Source organism: Lampris incognitus, chromosome 12 (assembly GCF_029633865.1).
Source record: "Lampris incognitus isolate fLamInc1 chromosome 12, fLamInc1.hap2, whole genome shotgun sequence".
Classification (NCBI taxonomy): Eukaryota; Metazoa; Chordata; class Actinopteri; order Lampriformes; family Lampridae; genus Lampris; species Lampris incognitus.
This window is the reverse complement of record NC_079222.1, coordinates 55,696,025-55,714,636: the sequence shown is the minus strand read 5'-3', so window position 1 is coordinate 55,714,636 and position 18,612 is coordinate 55,696,025. Positions and strand designations below refer to the sequence as shown.

The 18,612-nt window shown below is 49.7% G+C and overlaps 1 protein-coding gene across 3 annotated transcripts in view; it reads left to right on the top strand.

The window, feature by feature from the left end:
- Positions 1-18,023, top strand: part of auh (AU RNA binding protein/enoyl-CoA hydratase) — a 140,328-nt gene extending 122,305 nt beyond the window's left edge. For all 3 annotated transcript variants that reach the window (XM_056290720.1, XM_056290719.1, XM_056290718.1), the window contains 3 exons: positions 577-627; positions 2,545-2,592; positions 17,522-18,023. In XM_056290720.1, coding sequence (XP_056146695.1) covers positions 577-627; positions 2,545-2,592; positions 17,522-17,599 — 177 coding nt within the window. In that variant the 3' untranslated portion in view covers positions 17,600-18,023. The remainder of the gene's footprint in view (positions 1-576; positions 628-2,544; positions 2,593-17,521) is intronic.
- Positions 18,024-18,612: the final 589 nt, after the last annotated feature.

Below are 18,612 nucleotides of genomic sequence, written 5' to 3'. Positions count from 1 at the left end.
TCCTGGGAGTGAAGGTAGGAAGCGCTCTTCTTGCTACATGCCAAGGTCAGCATGTAACATGTACTCCAAATAACTAATAGTGTAAGTTGTTCACCCAATAGGTGCAACAAAACTAAATTAGGCGAGTCAGGGAGATGTCAGTAAAACAGTGTGTACATGCTCTGACAGACCTGAGAGGATGTCTAACCCGCCAGCTCAACTGAGAACCGCTGTGCGGGTGTCCAGGGGCTCTAAATCCTATGAAACTGACAAGCTATCTGTTTCATTATATCATATTTATAGAATAATTATAAACATGCCAACTAGGTGGTAATAAAAAAAATCAAAAGACATCCTCTGGTCAACATTTCTTCATGTTGTTTGTGTTTCATGTCTTCAGAGGTGTAGTAATGTATCATGGTTTTCAAGTTCATCCTATGCATGCTAGAAGAGCGTGATACAACAAAACGGGAGCAGACTTTCTTACCGTGCTCTATAGCGCCACTACTGGTTAAAGCATCCAATGGATTTCTTTAACCAGGACACCCATTCAGATCTCATATGGGTAGTTTCTGATGTTACTTTTGTTTTCCACAGGGACCAATTGCAATTAGGATGGCAAAACTGGCAATCAACCAAGGAATAGAGGTAAGGTGCATCCAGAAGACATGTGTTTCATCAGTTTACTGTACCTGCTCATCTGTTTGCTGTGGTCGCACTCCTCAAAAATGCTGTCTGATGACTCTCCAGTCATCACCTACCAGCTCCTGGTTGTTAACCAGCCTGTTCCTGGTAGACACCAGGTGTAACGAAACATCTTCAGATGATAAGCAAGGGCACATCATCATTGATGTAATCCAAAGGATTTCTGTGGAAAACCCACATGGTAGATGTCTAAAATCCTCAGAGAGAACATCTCAGAGCATCTAAGAGCATTTTCAGAACACGTCAACTATTATCCCTACATATGAAAGTTCCCATGTATTATATTTTAATGTCGTGTGTTGCACGTCTCATGTACTCTACTTCTGTGAATCTGACTGACTCATTCAGCCTCGTGCGGTCTGTACAGGGGCTAACTCTTAACCTGGTCTTCTTATATAAGTCCTGGATCTGTTAAGGTGATTTCTCTTTAAGAATTCTAACTGATGTAAAGCCATCTTGGCTTTTTTGCCCAAGTTTCTGGGTAACTTTAGGAGTGATTGTAAAACCATAATGATAACTTTATGATAATCTTGCCTACGACTGTTTTGGAATACATATCAGGACCGTGTTTCCCAATAACGATGACCTATGAAACAATTGTTACATTTGTGCTTTTCTCAAAGCAGCACAGAAGAATGAAGTTGTTATTTAAGTTATTTATTTTAAAACCTCTGGGATGCCTATTTGAAAGGATTTACTTCACATGTTTTCCTTCAAGTGGGTTCTGTCATTTCAACCACTTGCCTTCACATTAACATCATTCCCAACATCTATCATTCTATAGAAATTATTTGTTTATATTCAAAGGGTCTGGCTATAACAACTATACTCACAAAAGCAGGCAGCTCAGTCACTGAGCACATGCCCCGCAATGACAGGGCCGTGCACATAATACAGTTGGGCAGGGGTACTTCTCCAACTCCCACCTCAACTGTGCAGCAGCTGGTTCCAGTTTTCATCAATTGCTAAAATAGCAGTGGCAAAAATAACAATATTTTGGTTTCAAAATAGTATCATGAGAATTGATGGTGTCACATGTTCTATTCATGTAGAGTCACGAGAATTGATGGTGTCACATGTTCTATTCATGTAGAGTCATGAGAACTGATGGTGTCACGTGTTCTATTCATGTAGTCGAGAATTGATGGTGTCACATGTTCTATTCACGTAGAGTCATGAGAGTTGATGGTGTCACATGTTCTATTCATGTAGAGTCATAAGAATTGATGGTGTCACGTGTTCTATTCATGTACAGCCATAAGAATTGATGGTGTCACATGTTCTATTCATGTAGAGTCATGAGAATTGATGTTGTCACATGTTCTATTCATGTAGTCATGAGAATTGATGGTGTCACATGTTCTATTCATGTAGAGTCATGAGAATTGATGCTGTCATATGTTCTATTCATGTAGAGTCATTAGAATTGATGCTCTCACGTTCTATTCATGTAGTCATGAGAATTGATGCTGTCACATGTTCTATTCATGTAGTCATTAGAATTGATGCTGTCACATGTTCTATTCATGTAGTCATTAGAATTGATGGTGTCACATGTTCTATTCATGTAGAGTCAATGGTTTTGATAGTTCCTCAGCAACCAGTGGAAGTTTCCTGTCCTCCATACCTCCATATTCACATGAAATTCTTCCACTAGAATTTACTACGTATATATATATATATATATATATATATATATATATATATATATATATATATGTGTGTGTGTGTGTGTATATATATGTGTTTGTGTGTGTTTTTGTTTGTTAGATTTTTCTCAATGTTCAGTGTTTAAAATTAAAAGTAAATTTAGACAGTAAATTTAAAAATAAACCTGATGCAATACCGTATGCCTTCTAGGTTGATTTGTCTACAGGAATGGCGATTGAAGAGGCATGCTATGCCCAGGTGAGTATTTAAAAAATTTAACTTGTTGAACTACTATATAAAATCCCTAGAACGGTCCATGTAACACTTATTAGTTCAATTTTGTCATAACGTTTGGAAAATAAGATGTAATGACATATAACAAGGAGGTTTACCTCTATTCAATGGCTGCTGGTTTTCAGTTGAATACATTTCACCATTCATCCAGATGGCTTCTTGACTTTTGACGCCAGGTGTAGCAAACTCGTTATTTGTCCCCGTGGTCATACCACGCCTCTTTTGGAACGAGGACATGCGTTCAGAGCACATGTTCTTTTGGCATGCTCTGAACATGATATCAATCATGTGGGTCACCTGGCTCTCTCTGAGCAGGGCCAGGGAGGAAGCCAAGGTACCACTGCTCCTTCTCAGTCAAACAGGACTGAAACATCACAGTCCTACCTTCAGAGAAAGGGCGCTGCACAGTTGTATTAAACATGGCTTACTACCACAGTAAGGTAAGCAATCTTCTTAAATGGATGAGCCAACAAAAAGCACTGATTTAGTATGATGTGTCGAACCATGTTAAGCTTCTCTTTGTAGCTGGAAATAATTTTTTGACAAAAAAAGATTTTGATCCAGATGTACCGAAGTCATTTTGACATGTGGATATCTGCATGACGTGGATATGTGGATGACATACGGATGATAGGTGGATATGTAGATGACGTGGATATGTGGATGACATACGGATGATATGTGCATGACGTGGATATGTGGAGGACATTACAACTGTTACGTTGCACGAATGAAGACCAGAGGCCAGTGTAGCGAAACCCAAAAGGACAGACAGACAACAGATCACCGGGATAACCTGAAGGGCGATTTAACACTGCCACAGGGGATGATGGAAGGAAGTTAAGTCCGAATAGGAGGGGTCCAGGTAGAGAGACACAGAGGGAGATCGCTGGAGAGGTCCGGGGGGAAACGTGAAGGTCGCTGGGGGTGAGGAGCGAGGGAGACGGGTGGAGCCGTGGAAGTCGCGGAGGGAGAGTCCTGGGAGAGAAAAAACAGAGACACGAATATAGATACTGGGAATAAACGGAATAGCAAGAGGGCAAGGAACGCTGGAGGGCTTGTCAGAGCTTTACCACAGGGTTCAGTACGTCGAAGCACGGAGAGACGTTCTGGCAGGCTTCTTGTAGAGGGCTGCCTGGTTGCCGCAGGTGTGCCTAATGGATGATGGCAAACACCTGGTGCAGCGCAGCGCTCATCTCCTCAGAGCGCGAGCCAAGCGCTCAGATGTTTCCGGCATGTCTGAGCTGGGGGAGTGGCTTGAACGTGCCGGGGAGGAAACTCGGGGCGGTGTAACCACAACAGGACCCCCCCTCCTATGGGAGACACCGGACGACCATCCGCTGGCGTTGGGGTGGGCCCGATAGAACTCCTCCAGGAGTGCGGGGTCGCCCAGGTAGGACCGGGGAACCCAGCTGCGGTCCTCAGGCCCATAGCCAACCCAGTCCACCAGGTAATGGTACCCACACCCCCAGCGAGCAGCCGGTCAACATCCCAGACCATGTCACCACCGTCGAGGACCCTGGGGGGTGGAGGAGCTTGGACAGGGGGAGACAGGGGGCTGGAGGCTACCGGATTGAGGTGAGAGACATGGAAAACGGGATTGATTTTGAGTAAGGTAGGGAGATGGAGACGCACCGCCGAGGGGTTGACGATGCTGTCGATGGTGTACGAGCCGACGTAGCGGGGAGCCAGCTTCAGGTTGAGGGTAGGGAGGGGCAGGTCCCGGGCCAGGAGCCATACCCTCTGGCCAGGTCGAGAGGCTGGGGCCGGCACTCTCCGCCCGTTGGCGCTGCGCCGGGCCCGCTCTGTAGCTCGCGGCCTGGGCGGTCTTCCAAACGCGCCGACATCAGCGGAGATGGGCCCTCGTGGACAGGATCACCACCTCCAACTCCTGACGGGGGAAAAGAGGGGGTTGATAACCAAGGGAACACTCGAAGGGGGACAAACCGGTAGCGGAACTCTCCATGGAGTTGAGCGAGTACCCCACCCAGGGCAGGTACTTGCACCAGGAGGCGGGGTTGCTGGTGGTAACGCAACGCAAAGCCGCCTCCAGGGCTTGATTGGCCTGCTCTGCCTGCCCATTGGTCTGGGAGTGATATCCGGAGGAGAGGCTGACCGTGGCCCCAATCCCCTTACAGAAGGCCTGCCACACCTTAGAAGTGACTGGGGACCACGGTCAGAGACAATGTCCAGGGGGATCCCATGGGGTCGGACGACGTGGGAGACGAGAAGGTCCGCCGTCTCGGCTGCAGAGGGGAGTTTGGTGAGGGCAACAAAGTGGACGGCCTTGGAAAACCGGTCGACAACAGTCAGAATGGTGTCATTGCCTTGGGACACGGGGAGGCCAGTTACAAAGTCCAAGGCAATGTGGGACCAAGGTCGGCCGGGGACAGGATGGGGGCGCAGGAGACCTGCTGGAGGGCGATGGAGAGCCTTGCTGCGGGCGCAGGTGGTGCAGGCAGCCACGAACTCCCTGGTGTCTGCCTCCATGGTGGGCCACCAGAAGCGCCTGCGGATGAAGGCCGCCGTTCGGTGGACACCGGGATGGCAGGCAAAATGGCTGGAGTGGCTCCACTCCAGCACCTGGGGCCCGGACAGAGGGAGGCACAAATAGCCGGTTCCGGGGTCCACTGCCCTGGGTCGGGCTGGGTGCGCTGGGCCCTTCTCACCACCGATTCGATGGCGCAGGTGACGACACCCACCACCCGGGCCGGGAGAAGGATGGTGTCTGGGGCGTCAGGGGACCCCTCGGGAAACAGACGGGAGAGGGCGTCTGCCCTGACGTTTTTGGTTCCCGGGCGCTAAGTGAGGGTGAAGTTGAACCGGCTGAAGAAGAGAGCCCCAGCGCGCCTGCCTGGGGTTGAGCCTCTTAGCCGTCCGCACGTAGGTCAGGTTCTTGTGATCGGACCATACGATGAACGGCTGCCCTGCTCCCTCCAGCCAGTGTCGCCACTCCCCTAGGGCGGTGTGGACAGCCAGCAACTCCCTGTTGCCGATGTCGTAGTTTTTCTCCGCAGGACTGAAACACCGGGAGAAGAAGGCGCACGGGTGGATCTTCTGCTCCTCCTCCGACCGCTGGGAGAGGACGGCTCCGATGCCCATGTCTGACGCGTCCACCTCCACGATGAACTGCTTGGATGGGTCCGGGTGAGCGAGCACCAGAGCCGTTGTGAACAGCCTCTTCAGGGCCGAGAAGGCGGCCTCTGCCTCCGAGGTCCAGGAGAAGGGGCGGAGGGTGGAGGTGAGTGCAGTGAGGGGGGCGGCCACACGGCTGAACCCCCTGATGAAGCGCCGGTAGAAATTTGCAAACCCCAAGAAGCGCTGGAGTTGCGTCCTATTGGTGGGCCGTGCCCACTCCTCCACCGCTCGGGTCTTCCTGGGGTCGGTGCGGACGAGCCCCTTCTCCACGGTGTGGCCAAGGAACTCCACGGAGGCGGAGTGGAACACACTTCTCGGCCTTCACGAACAGGCTGTTCTCCAGCAGCCGTTGGAGGACCAGGCGGACAAGGGGGATGAGTGGAACGCCGGCCTGCCGGGCCAGCGAGATGTCCATCAAACACTCGTCCGCCCCCGAATCCAGGAGTGCACCAATAGAGAGTGAGAGTCGTTACCCCAGGTGAGAGTGACAGGAAACAGCTGGTTGTGCTCCTTCTTGGTCTGGGGCTGTGGCGGGGTCGTCAGGCTCACTAGGACACCCCTCGCTAGTGAGCCGGGTCTTTTTGGGCGAGTCGAGCAGGCCTTGATGTAATGGCCTGACCTCCCGCAGTAGAGGCAGAGGTGGTCGCGCATCCTCTCCTCCCTAACCTCTAGCGGGAGCCGTGACCGACCCAACTACATGGGCTCCTCCTCCGGCCGGGATCCAGAAGACACCCAGGGTTGCGAGGGGGAGTGTGAGGGTTGAGAGAGCTCGTGGGACGCTGACCCAGGGAAGGCACCGGTAGAACGGATGGGGGAGGGCCCAGTGCGCGTGGCGCGTTCCTGGCGCCGCTCCCGTAGCCATTCGTCCATCAGGAGGGCGAGGGTGACGAGCTCGTTGAAGGAGACAGGGCGGTCCCGAACGATAAGGTCTTTGATGGGCTCGCTCAGCCCCCTCCTGTACGCGTTCCTGAGCACAGTGTCATCCCACCCACTGTCTGCCGCGAGTATCCTCAACTACAAGGTGGGTCTAACACTAGACAGAACTCACGGCGGAAGGCACCATAGTCCAAGGCGAGCCACTCGGAATGGCCAGCTGCCGCTATGGCGCAGCTGAGGGCTTTGCCGGTGAGGAGGGACATAACAAGGGCTACCTTGATTTCTCCTGTCCTATACCTGACTGGCTGGTGTTTGAACAGGAGCTCACACTGACCAAGGAAACCCCTGCACAGCTCGAACTCCCCACCGAAGGCCTTGGGGCAGGGAAGGTTAGGCTAGAACCGGGGGTCCAGTTGGGGGTTGACTCAGAGGAGGGGGAACGTCGGGACCAGGTACGAGGAATCCGGAGGCCGGGCTGGGGGCAGGGACCGGGGCCAGAGCAGGGTGGTCGCTGATCTTGGACACTGCCACAGTCAGAGCAGCGATCTGCGCAGAGAGTGAAGCAAGGGTGCTCGCCGAGGTATGCGAGTTTGCCTGGAGCCCGCTGATTTCTCCAGTGATCCGGGAGAAGGCAGCGCTAAGCCCAGAATGGAGTTGGGTGAGTTGAGTGCTGTGGTTCTTTACCACTACCTCGAGAGCTATAGGGTTCTGGGGCTTAGGGGCTATAGCTCCCTGAGCGATCGCCTGCCCCTCGGGTTTGCTTTGGCTCATTCTGGCTCATTCTGGTTCCCAGAGAGCATAAGAGGGCTAGAGGAGACTGGCTTGAGATATTGGAAACATGAAAAACCTGGTGAAATTTAAGAGAGGCAGGGAGGATGAGACGAACAGCCATGGGGTTGATGAGGCTGTCGATAACATAGGGGCCAATGAAGCGACAGCTTCTTGGAGGTGTCCTGGAGCTGGAGAGGAAGGCCCACTGCGGATAGCCATACCTTCTGCCCAGGTTGGTAGGCAGGAGCCGGAGTGTGGCGTCATTTAGCCCCCACGACAGGTGCGGTCGTTGGATTGGAGCAGGGCGGCCCGTTCGGTCTGCCAGACCCTTCAGCACTGGCAGAGATGGGCTTGTACGGAGGTAACCGCCACTTGTACGGAGGCGTTCCCTCCGTACAAGTGGCGGTTCCCTCCGTACAAGTACCTCCATTGGTTGGTACTCGAGAGAGCACTCGAAGGGGGAGAGCCTGGTAGCAGCGCTGGTCATGGTGTTCAGGGCGTATTCAATCCAGGGTAGGTCGTCGCTCCAAGAGAAGGGGTGCTTGGTCGTAACAAAGTGGAGAGCCATCTCCATGTTCTGGTTGGCTCACTCAGCCTGCCCGTTAGTTTGAGGGTGGTAGCCGGAGGAGAGACTGACGGTGGCATTGATCCCTCGACAGAAAGCTCGCCAGACCTGGGAAGGGAATTGGGGTCCACGGTCGGAAACAATGTCACGGGGCAGGCCATGAAGCCGGTACACTTGCTCTGTAAGCAGCCTGGCAGTCTCAGCAGAAGACGGAAGCTCGGGGAGGGCCACCAGGTGCAAAGCCTTAGAGAAGTGATCTACCACCGTGAGGATGGTGGTGTTACCCCGAGAGGGGAGCAGACCGGTCAAAAAGTCCAAGGCTATGTGGGACCAAGGACGACTGGGCACAGGAAGAGGGCGCAGCAGGCCCGCCGGGGCTTGGTGTGAGGCTTTACTGCGGGCGCACACCGAACAGGCCACGACGAACTCCCGGACGTCGGACTTCATGGTGGGCCACCAGAACCATCGCTGGATGAAGGCCAGAGTGCGATGGATGCCGGGGTGGCAGGCGTACCGACTGGAATGGCCCCATTCGAGGACCGGGGACCGAACCCTGTCCGGAACGAAGAGAGAATGTGGGGGTCCGTTTCCTGGATTGGGCTGAGTGCGCTGGGCCCGCTTCACCACAGTCTCAATGCCCATGTTGACCACCCCCACCACCCGAGCTGCAGGGATGATGGTATCCGGAGCCTCAGTGGTCCCTTTAACTGGGAACAAGCAGGAGAGGGCATCCGCCTTGGCGTTATGGGAACCTGGGCGGTAGGTGAGGGTGCAGTCGAAACGACTCAGGAACTGGGCCCAGCGTGCCTGGTGGTCGTTGACACGTTTAGCCGACCTGATGTACGTCAGGTTCTTGTGGTCAGGCCAAATGTTGAAGGGGTGCTTGGCACCCTCCAGCCAGTGGCGCCACTCCTCCAAGGCAGCCAGCAGCTCCGTGTTGCTGATGTCATAGTTGGCCTCAGCAGGGAGGTAGCGGCGAGAGAAAAACGCATGGGGTGGAGCTTCTGATCCTCCGCAGACCACTGGAACAGAATAGCCCCGATGCCTGTGTCAGAGGCGTCCACCTCCACAATGAACTGCCTGGCAGGGTCAGGGTGAAGGAGGATCGGGGTCGTGGTGAACCATTGCTTGTGGTCGGCGAAAGCATGGTCGGTGGCCGAAGACCATGGGCGGAGAGTGGAGGTGAGCTGGGTGAGTAGAGCAGCAACCTGGCTGTAGTTCTGGACGAACTGCCGATAGAAATTGGCAAAGCCGAGGAAGCTCTGGAGCTGCTTCCGTGTGGTCGGCAGGGGCCAGTCCACAACAGCTTGGCTCTTGCGGCGGTCAGGTCTAGTGGCTCCACCCTCCATGATCAGGTCGAGAAACTCCACCTAAGAGGTTATGAAAGGTGCACTTCTCTGCCTTAACAAAGAGCCAGTTCTCCAGGAGGCGTTGGAGAACCATCAGGACGTGTTGGGGGGTGCTCCTCCGGGTCCGGAAGTAGACAAGAATATCGACCAAGTAGACGACCACGAACATGTCGAACATGTCCCAGAGGACGTCGTTCATGAGTGCCTGGAAAACCCCTGGGGCGTTGGTGAGGCCGAACGGCATAACCAGGTACTTGTAATGGCCTCAAGGTGTCTTGAACGCCGTCTTCCACTCGTCACTCTCCTGAATACGGACGAAGTGATAGGCGCTCCGGAGGTCCAACTTGGTAAAGATGGTGGACCCCATGAGGGGTTTGAAGTTGGAGCTCATGAGAGGGAGCGGGTATTTGTTTTTTACAGTGATGTTGTTGAGTTGTCTGTAAATCAATGCAGGGCTGGAGTTCTCCACTCTTCTTATTGACAAATAAAAAACCCGCTGCCACCAGGGAAGAAGAGGGCAAGATGAGCCCCTCAGCCAGACACTCACTGATGTAGGCCTCCATGGCTGCCTTCTCAGGAAGGGAGAGGTTGTAGAGAGGACTGACAGGGAGAGGTGACCCAGGAATGAGCTCAATTGCACAGTCTTCAGGACAGTGAGGAGGAAGGGTTCCTTGTTGAACACCTCACCAAGGTCATGGTAGATGGGGGGCACCAAGGAGAGGTCAAGAGGGATGCCCAAGGATGAAGGGGGGACAGAGGGCTGCCCGGAGGCAGCAGACGTGGCATGAGGTGCTCCAGCCAAGGATGTGTCCGGAGGCCCAGGAGATATGGGGGTCGTGGAGTTCCAGCCGGGGTCATCCCAGGATGAGAGGTGCATCGGGGGTAAGGATAATGAGGAAGCGGATCTGCTCCACATGGTTCCCAGATATGGTCAGAGTGAGGGGCAGAGTACGATGAGTGATGGGACCCATGGGATGACCGTCCAGGGCAAAGGCAGTGATGGGGTTGTCCAGAGGGATAAGGGTAAGAGCCACTTTGTGGGTAAAATCCTTGTTGATAAAACTCTCGTCAGCCCCCGAGTCGATGAAAGCTGCGACCAAGAGAGTGGAGTCAAACCTGGTGGAGCGAGTAGGAGGCTGGGGATGAGAGATTCGGTTCAGCAGGTATCCTGCGATGACTGATGAGCCTAGTCTTCTTGGGGTCCTTGGGCAGTTCAGGTCTCCAGCAGATGTCCCTTAAGGCCACAGTACATACATAACCCCCAGCTCTCTGGTGTTCCCCTTCTGCCACAGAGAGGCGGGTCCAGCTGACCTGTATGGGTTTCTCCTCCAATCCAACAGGAGCAGGGGGGTACTGGGGTGGATGCCGAAGCGCATTGGAAGTGGTGCCGGGTGGTGAAGACCTTGTGGCCCTCTCCCTGCAACGTTCACAGAGACGATTGTCTATGGCGATGGTGAGCAAGATGAGATGGTTGAGGTCACGGGGTGCATCGCGAGATACTAGCTCGTCCTTAAGAACCTCACTTAGCACATTGTGAAATGCTGCCTGGAGCGACTCGTTGTTCCACCCACTTTGCGTAGTGAGGGTCCTAAATTCCACGGCAAACTCTGCCACACCTGCGTGCGCCCTGTCGGAACGTGAGGAGACGTTTGGCGGCCTCTTCGCTGCAGACAGGGTGATCGAAGACTTTGTTTATCTCCGTGGTGAAAGCCTCGTATGTGGCACAAGCAGCCGTTCCCCTCTCCAGTTCAGAACTACCCCAGGTGAGAGCGGAACCCCTCAGACAGCCCACAAGATAGGCGATGCGGTCAGTAGGATAGGAAAGGGGTTGTTGGTCAAACACCAGGGCGCACTGGGTCAGAAAGGCTCGACAGCCCCCCAGGTCACCGTCATAACGCTCCGGTGCATGAACGAACTGCTCCCGATGGAACGAGGTCGTCAGGGGAGCAGGGCTGGGAGCTATGGCAGTGGCAGCGACGACGGGTGGAGCGGAGGCAGCAGCTGAGGTGGCAGTGGTGGTGAGAGAGAGCACAGCGGCGGAGAGCTCCTGGATAGTCTGCTCCAACTGAGCCTGTCTGGCTGCCAGGTTAGCGATAGTCTGTTGTTGCAGGGTTACCAAAGAGCGGATCTCATCCGGAAGAGACCGGAGCTCCTGTACCTGGTCTTGCAAGGCTTGATGGGCCATGACCATTTCCCGGAGCTGCCCAGCCTGAGCTGTGAGAGACTGGGCTTGCGTGAAGAGGGCACAATGCACCAGGTCCTCTGTTACGGGTTGTGCAGGAGGACCCAGACGACCACACGGGAGGCGGAGGACTCTTAGTAATGTTTAATGAAAATTAACAGAGGGGGGAAAAATAATAGGGGAGAGAGAAATGCGGAATGTGTATGGTGCTCAGGTATTTTTGTGTGTGGGGTGTGTGAATACGCTATGTATAGTGACAGGCAGTAATGTGTCTAGTTATTTGTTAGTGTAAATTATCCTAAGTGTGTGTAAAATGTGAATGGGACATTGGGTGTTGTGTAAGTGTGCGTGTACCAGCCAAAGTACCAAGTCCGAGGGCAAAGAGGAATCGAGGAGTAGACCGAGTTCAAAGGCAAAGCAGCAGTCCAAGTTCAAAGTCTAAGTGGTGGTCCGAGGAGGAAGGTTGGTTGGCAGGCGAGCCAGCTCTGCGCAACAAGCCAGAGGTATCCTATGTGCAGTTTGAGAGAAGTCCAGGTTCTTGTAGGGGTAGAAGTGATTGCAGATGGGGAACAGCTGAGATGATTGTAGATGGGAAACAGCTGAGGGAATGAGTGACCGGTGCCGTAGGGCACGCCGTGCCCGTTGGGAGGTGCTGGCGTCCTCAGGGTCTGAGTCTGGTGATGGGGAACGTGAACGCGCCCCAGCTTTGGTGGTGAGGAGCGGATAATCAGGCGAAGCTGAGCGCTGTGGAGGTCCAGAGGGAACGGAAGAGGTAGGTTGCGGGGGTGAAACTGTAACACGATATGTGGATGACATGTGGATATGTGGATGATGGGGATGACATGGGGATGGTACGTGGATGACGTGTGGATATGTGGATGACGTGGATGGAACGTGGATGACGTGTGGATATGTGGATGATATGTGAATATGCAGATTACATGTGGTTGACATGTGGATGACTTGGATGATGTGGATGACATGAATATGTGGATGGCATGGATGATATGTGAATATGTGGTTGGGGATCATGTGGATGATATGTGGATGACATGTGGATGACGTGAATATGTGGATTACATGTGGATTACTTGTGGATGACGTGGATGACATGAATATGTGGATGGCATGGATGATATGTGATATGTGGTATGTGGATAATGTGGATGACGTGGATGACGTGAATATGTGGATGACATGAATATGTGGATGACATGTGGATGACGTGGATGACATGAATATGTGGATGGCATGGATGATATGTGATATGTGGTATGTGGATAATGTGGATGACGTGAATATGTGGATGACATGAATATGTGGATGACATGTGGATGACGTGGATGACATGAATATGTGGATATGTGGATGATGTGTGGATATGTGGATATGTGGATGACGTGGATGATATGTGTGATATGTGGATGATATGTGGATGACATGGGGATGGTATGGGGATGACGTGGATGGTGCGTGGATGGTGCGTGGATGACGTGTGGATATGTGGATGATGTGGATGGTACGTGAATAACGTGTGGATGATATGTGAACATGTGGATGACGTGGATGACATGAATATATGGATGGCAATGGATGCTATGTGAATATGTGGTATGTGGATGACGTGGATGATATGTGGATGATGTGGATGACGTGGATGATATGTGGATGACGTGGATGACTTGAATATGTGGATGACGTGGATGACATGAATATGTGATTAACATGTGGATGACGTGGATGACATGAATATGTGGATGGCGTGGATGATATGTGAATATGTGGATGACGTGGATATGTGGATGATATGTATGATATGTGGATGACATGTGGATGACATGTGCATGATATGTGGATGACGTGAATATGTGGATGACGTGAACATGTGGATGACATGTGGGTGAAGACCAAGGCCAGTGAGAATGGCACATTTACTGAACAACACAAGATTCACAAAGCTGGAAATGAATGACAGACAACAAACTGGCCTTCTTGGACTGTACCATTTCTCTCAGAGTGGGGGGCAAAAATTGAAATTTGGGTATACAACAAACCCACACGCACAGATTGGGCTTTCATGAAAACAGGAACAATAAAACACGGAAAACAAAAACAGACCAGCAAACAAACAGGACACCAAACCGAGTGTTTCTCCCGGTGCTTTATAGTCAAGATGGGCCACCTTAACCAGAATTGTCTTCAGCTTTTATAAGAAACCCCCACATAGTGTGCTTTTCATTGTACCTTCGAATCTTTTTTTGGACCCATTTGTCATCACAGTTCCAAAGCTGGATAAATTCAGTAACACAATGTGAGTGAATGGCAGTGTCACAAAGCATCTTTGAGTCAAAACGCATTACTACACAACATTGAGGAAACACAACTGCAAGGTGTGCTTGTGAGGGTTTTCCCCCCAGTGTCTGAACTAAAGAAACCATCTGGATGAATGGCAAAGCATCCTGAACTGAAAACTAACATTCAGTGAATAGATTTGAACCCTGCTGGATAAGAAAATTAACTGCAGTATTGTAAAAGTTCACTTGCCTCTCAAATAAATAGAAAATTTAAGTTTTGTTGTTTTTTAGTCAATTTTGAAATTTTCTGATTTTTGTTATACGATTGTAACATCAGAAAAAAAGGGGGGTGGCATTTTATCGGCTGCAAATAACAGCCCATGGGTTGCATCTGCGCAGTCATATAAATCAAATGCTATGCCGTAGGCTTATAAGCCTATGAAAACATGCCGCTGGTGAAACCCCCACTGCCAGGTAAAAAGAAGCGGCTGGCGACTCCACGTGTATCGGGGGAGGAATGTGGTAGTCTGCAGCCCTCCCGGATCGGCAAAGCAGGTGGAGCAGAGACCAGGACGGCTGGGAGAGTGGGGTAATTGGCCAAGTGCAACTGGGGAGGAAAAGGAAAAATCGGAAAAAAAGACAAGCGGCTTGACTGGAAGTAGACTCAGCAAACTACAGAGAGGCACAGTGGGTTAGCGCTCCATAAGTTTAAATAAGAAACACTACTGTCAAAAACTACTCATATTTTGGAAATTGTAGCTCAGATTACTTTTACTCGGTTAGTTACAGAAGGAATAGCTCAACATTTTGATACCTAATTTGTGTATTCTGAGTTACAGTTGAGTGTATTATCACATGTTGAAAACAACTGAACTTTTCCATTAGCAGCTCCAAAATTTGAGTGACAGTTTATGAAAAGTAAGTGGAGCATTAGTGTTGAACACTGGATGCACACAATGATGCCAACTAACCAGAGCATAGTGGAAAAGAAAAGTGTAGGCTGTAGCCGAGTTAATTATCAAAACCATATGTAAGCAGTGTTAAATTCAATCGTCATTGTTGGCGTCTGTTGTGTCCGAGGATCTGTTCCAAGGGATTAAGATGTGTGCTGGAAACGAAGATGGCTTGACAGTCCAAGGTGAGAATAGAAGAGACGGGAACAGTGTGGACAGGAGACAGTAGGGGGTGGACCCATTCCTGCGGCTCTCTGTTCTTGGCGGATTTTTTTGGTGGCGGCGCTTTTCATCCGCATGCATTCATTTGTCAGTTTCAGCCTTGATGGAACCAGCCAGGCAGGCAGCTCTCCAGTGCTTTCGATTTTCCGCTACTTTTTCCCAGTTCTTACGGTCGATGTTGAAGGTGATCAGCGTTCCCTTGATACAGTCCTTGTAGCGTTTTTTGAGAGCTCTTCTATTTCTTTGACCAACAGTCAGTTCGGAGTATAGGATTTGTTTCGAGAGTCTGTTGTTTGGCATCCTCTGGATGTGGCCAAGCCACCGCAGCTGGTTACGTTCAGTTGTCATCTCAATGAAAGGGAGATCAGCTGTTTTGAGAACTTGATTGTTGGTGACCCATTCTTGCCAGGAAATTCCCAGAATAGTTCTCCGTTTTTGCTGGTGGGAGCATTCTAGTTCACGGATTTGGTACTTGTAGAGGGTCCAGGCTTCACAGCCGTACAGGAGGGTTGAAAGAACCACTGCACGGTAAACCATCATTTTGGTTGATGTCTTGCGATCACAATCATATAAAACATGGTGAGAAAGTCGGCCAAAGGCAGTGTGGGCACCTTTCAGTCTTTTGGTGATATCCGTTTCTAGACTGCACGTTTCTTCATGACAAAAATCAGAAAATTAAACTACCAAATTTCGACCCCAATTTCCCATCTTTTAATTTTGCAAGGAAACACATTTTATATTATTGGTACTCCTGATGCAAATTTTCCCTTTTCTGATGTTCCAATCATATAACAAAAAACAGTAAAATTATAAAAATGATTAAAACCCCCAATTTTGTTATTTTAGAGGCAAAAAGCTGATATTTTGGATTAAGGCACTCAGTTTTCTAATTTACCAAATGTTCATTTATTATGTGAATATTGACTTTAAAAGTGTTTTTTACACAATCTTGGAAAGTGAGGGGATGCCTGAGGAGTGGAGAAGAAGCATACTGGTACCTATTTTCAAGAACAAGGGCGATGTGCAGAACTGTAGCAACTACAGAGGTATAAAGTTGATCAGCCACAGCATGAACATTTGGGAAAGAGTAATAGAAGCTAGGTTAAGAGGAGAAGTGGCGATTTGCGAGCAGCAGCATGGTTTCATGCAACGAAAGAGCACCACAGATGCTATGTTTGCTTTGAGAATGTTGATCGAGAAGTTTAGAGAAGGCCAGAAGGATATCTTTGTAGATTTAGAGAAAGCATACGACAAGGTGCCGAGAGAGGAGGTTTGGTATTGTATGAGAAAGTCGGGAGTTGCAGAGAAGTATGTAGGAGTGGGACAGGATATGTATGAGGGCAGTGTGACAATGGTGAAGTGTGCAAGGTTGGAATGACAGATGGGTTCAAGGTGGAGGTAGGATTACATCAAGGATCGGCTCTGAGCCCTTTCTTGTTTGCAATAGTGATGGACAGGTTGACGGACAAGATCAGGCAGGCGTCTCCGTGGATGATGATGTTCGCGGATGACATCGTGATCTGTAGCAACAGTAGGATGCAGGTTGAGCAGAGCCTGGAGAGGAGGAGGTATGCACTGGAGAGAAGAGGAATGAAAGTCAATAGGAGCAAGACGGAATACCTATGCGTGAATGAGAGGGAGGACAGTGGAATGGTCAGGATGCAAGGAGTGGAGGTGACGAAGGCTTATGAGTTTAAATACTTGGGGTCAACTGTCCAAAGTAACGGGGAGTGCAGTAGAGAGGTGAAGTAGAGAGTGCAGGCAGGGTGGAGTGGGTGGAGAAGAGTGTCAGGAGTGATTTGCGACAGAAGGGTACCAGCAAGAGTTAAATGGAAGGTTTACAAGATGGTTGTGAGACCAGCTATGTTATATGGTTTGGAGACAGTGGCACTGATGAAAAGACAGGAGGTGGAGCTGGAGGTGGCTGAGTTGAAGATGCTAACGAAGAAGGACAGGATTAGGAACGATTATATTAGGTTGGACAGTTTGGAGACAAAGCAAGAGAGGCAAGATTGAGATGGCTTGGACATGTGTGAAGGAGAAATGCTGGATATATTGGGAAAAGGATACTGAATATGGAGCTGCCAGGTAAGAGGAAGGCCAAAGAGGAGATTTATGGATGTGGTGAGGGAAGACATGCAGGTGGCTGGTGTGACAGAGGAAGACGCAGAAGACAGGAAGAAATGGAAACGGATGATTCGCTGTGGCGACCCCTAACGGGAGGAGCCGAAAGTAGTAGTATTGACTTGATAAGTGTGACATGGACCCAAGAACAGTGCCATTTATATCATATGTCAACTGTCATGTAACACTCACTCCATAGTTTTCATATGCTTTGGTTTTCAAATGCATGGATTGATGAAGGATGGAGTCCAGTTTTTATGTTGTTTAAATTAGGTGACTAAATCATCCTGAGGATGTAACGATCATTAAATCTAGAAAAATCATCTAAAAATTAAAATCTTCATTTAAACTAGCCTTGACAAGGTGCGTAAAATGAAAATGACAATTGTTTCAGCTTTTATATGTGTGTTGCTTCCAAGGTGATACCAACAAAGGACAGGCTGGAGGGTCTTGCTGCATTCAAGGAGAAGAGGCCGCCTTGTTTCAAGGGGGAGTAACGGCTTTTCCAACGGACCCTATCAGAAAATACTGCCTCAACCTCTCTTACTGTTGCTTCTTGTTCTGTTATGGGTTGGAAGTATACATGCCAAAACACGACGTGTTCAGCGTAATACCCTTGAAATGCACGTGTCAAACCAATAACTGGGCATATCTTGGCTCTTAAACCGGCCAGGGATTTAAAAAGAATCGTTGGTGATTATTGGCAAGTGTCTGATCTTAACATCATGTGGCCATGACAGCCACTACATGCCGCCAGTTTTACTAATCAAAAGCACATTTCACCAGTTTATTTGTTCAGAAATCTTTATGAAGTCCCAAAACTTTATGATGTTGAATAACCATGTCAATAAAGAGGTGGAAAGTGAAAGTGCTAAAAGTGGGTGGTATAAAACATGTATTCGGAATAAAAGAAAATATTAATCATGATTGTATTTTTCCTTGATTTACTGAAATTACGCTGAAAGTCTGGGTGTGTTCTCTTTTGATGAAAACTGCTGAAGACCAAGAGACGATGTCAGAATGGTATCCTAGATATGGCAAATAGCCTTTTTTTCTTTTCTTTTTTTTTTCTTTTTTGTTAAAGGCACAGTTGGACTTTTAGTCACATCTGGCAAGTGAGCATATTACAGGAATGATGAAACCCTCCCCTCCATCTTCTCTCCTCCGAACCATGTCTCCAGAAATTGTGTTGACCAGAGTCCATGAATTATGATGTCATCAAGTGCAGTGAGTGTTAGGTGTTGAGGTAGCTCTACATCAAAAATTTTAAGTTAAGTGTTGAGGTAGCTTTACATCCAAACATTTTAAGTTAAGTGTTGAGGTAGCTTTACATCCAAACATCTTAAGTGTTGAGGTAGCTTTACATCCAAACATTTTAAGCTACATGTTGAGGTAGGTTTACATCCATTTTAAGTTAGGTGTTGAGGTAGGTTTACATCCAAACATTTTAGGTGTTGAGGTAGCTTTACATCAAAACATTTTAAGTGTTGAGGTAGCTTTACATCCAAAC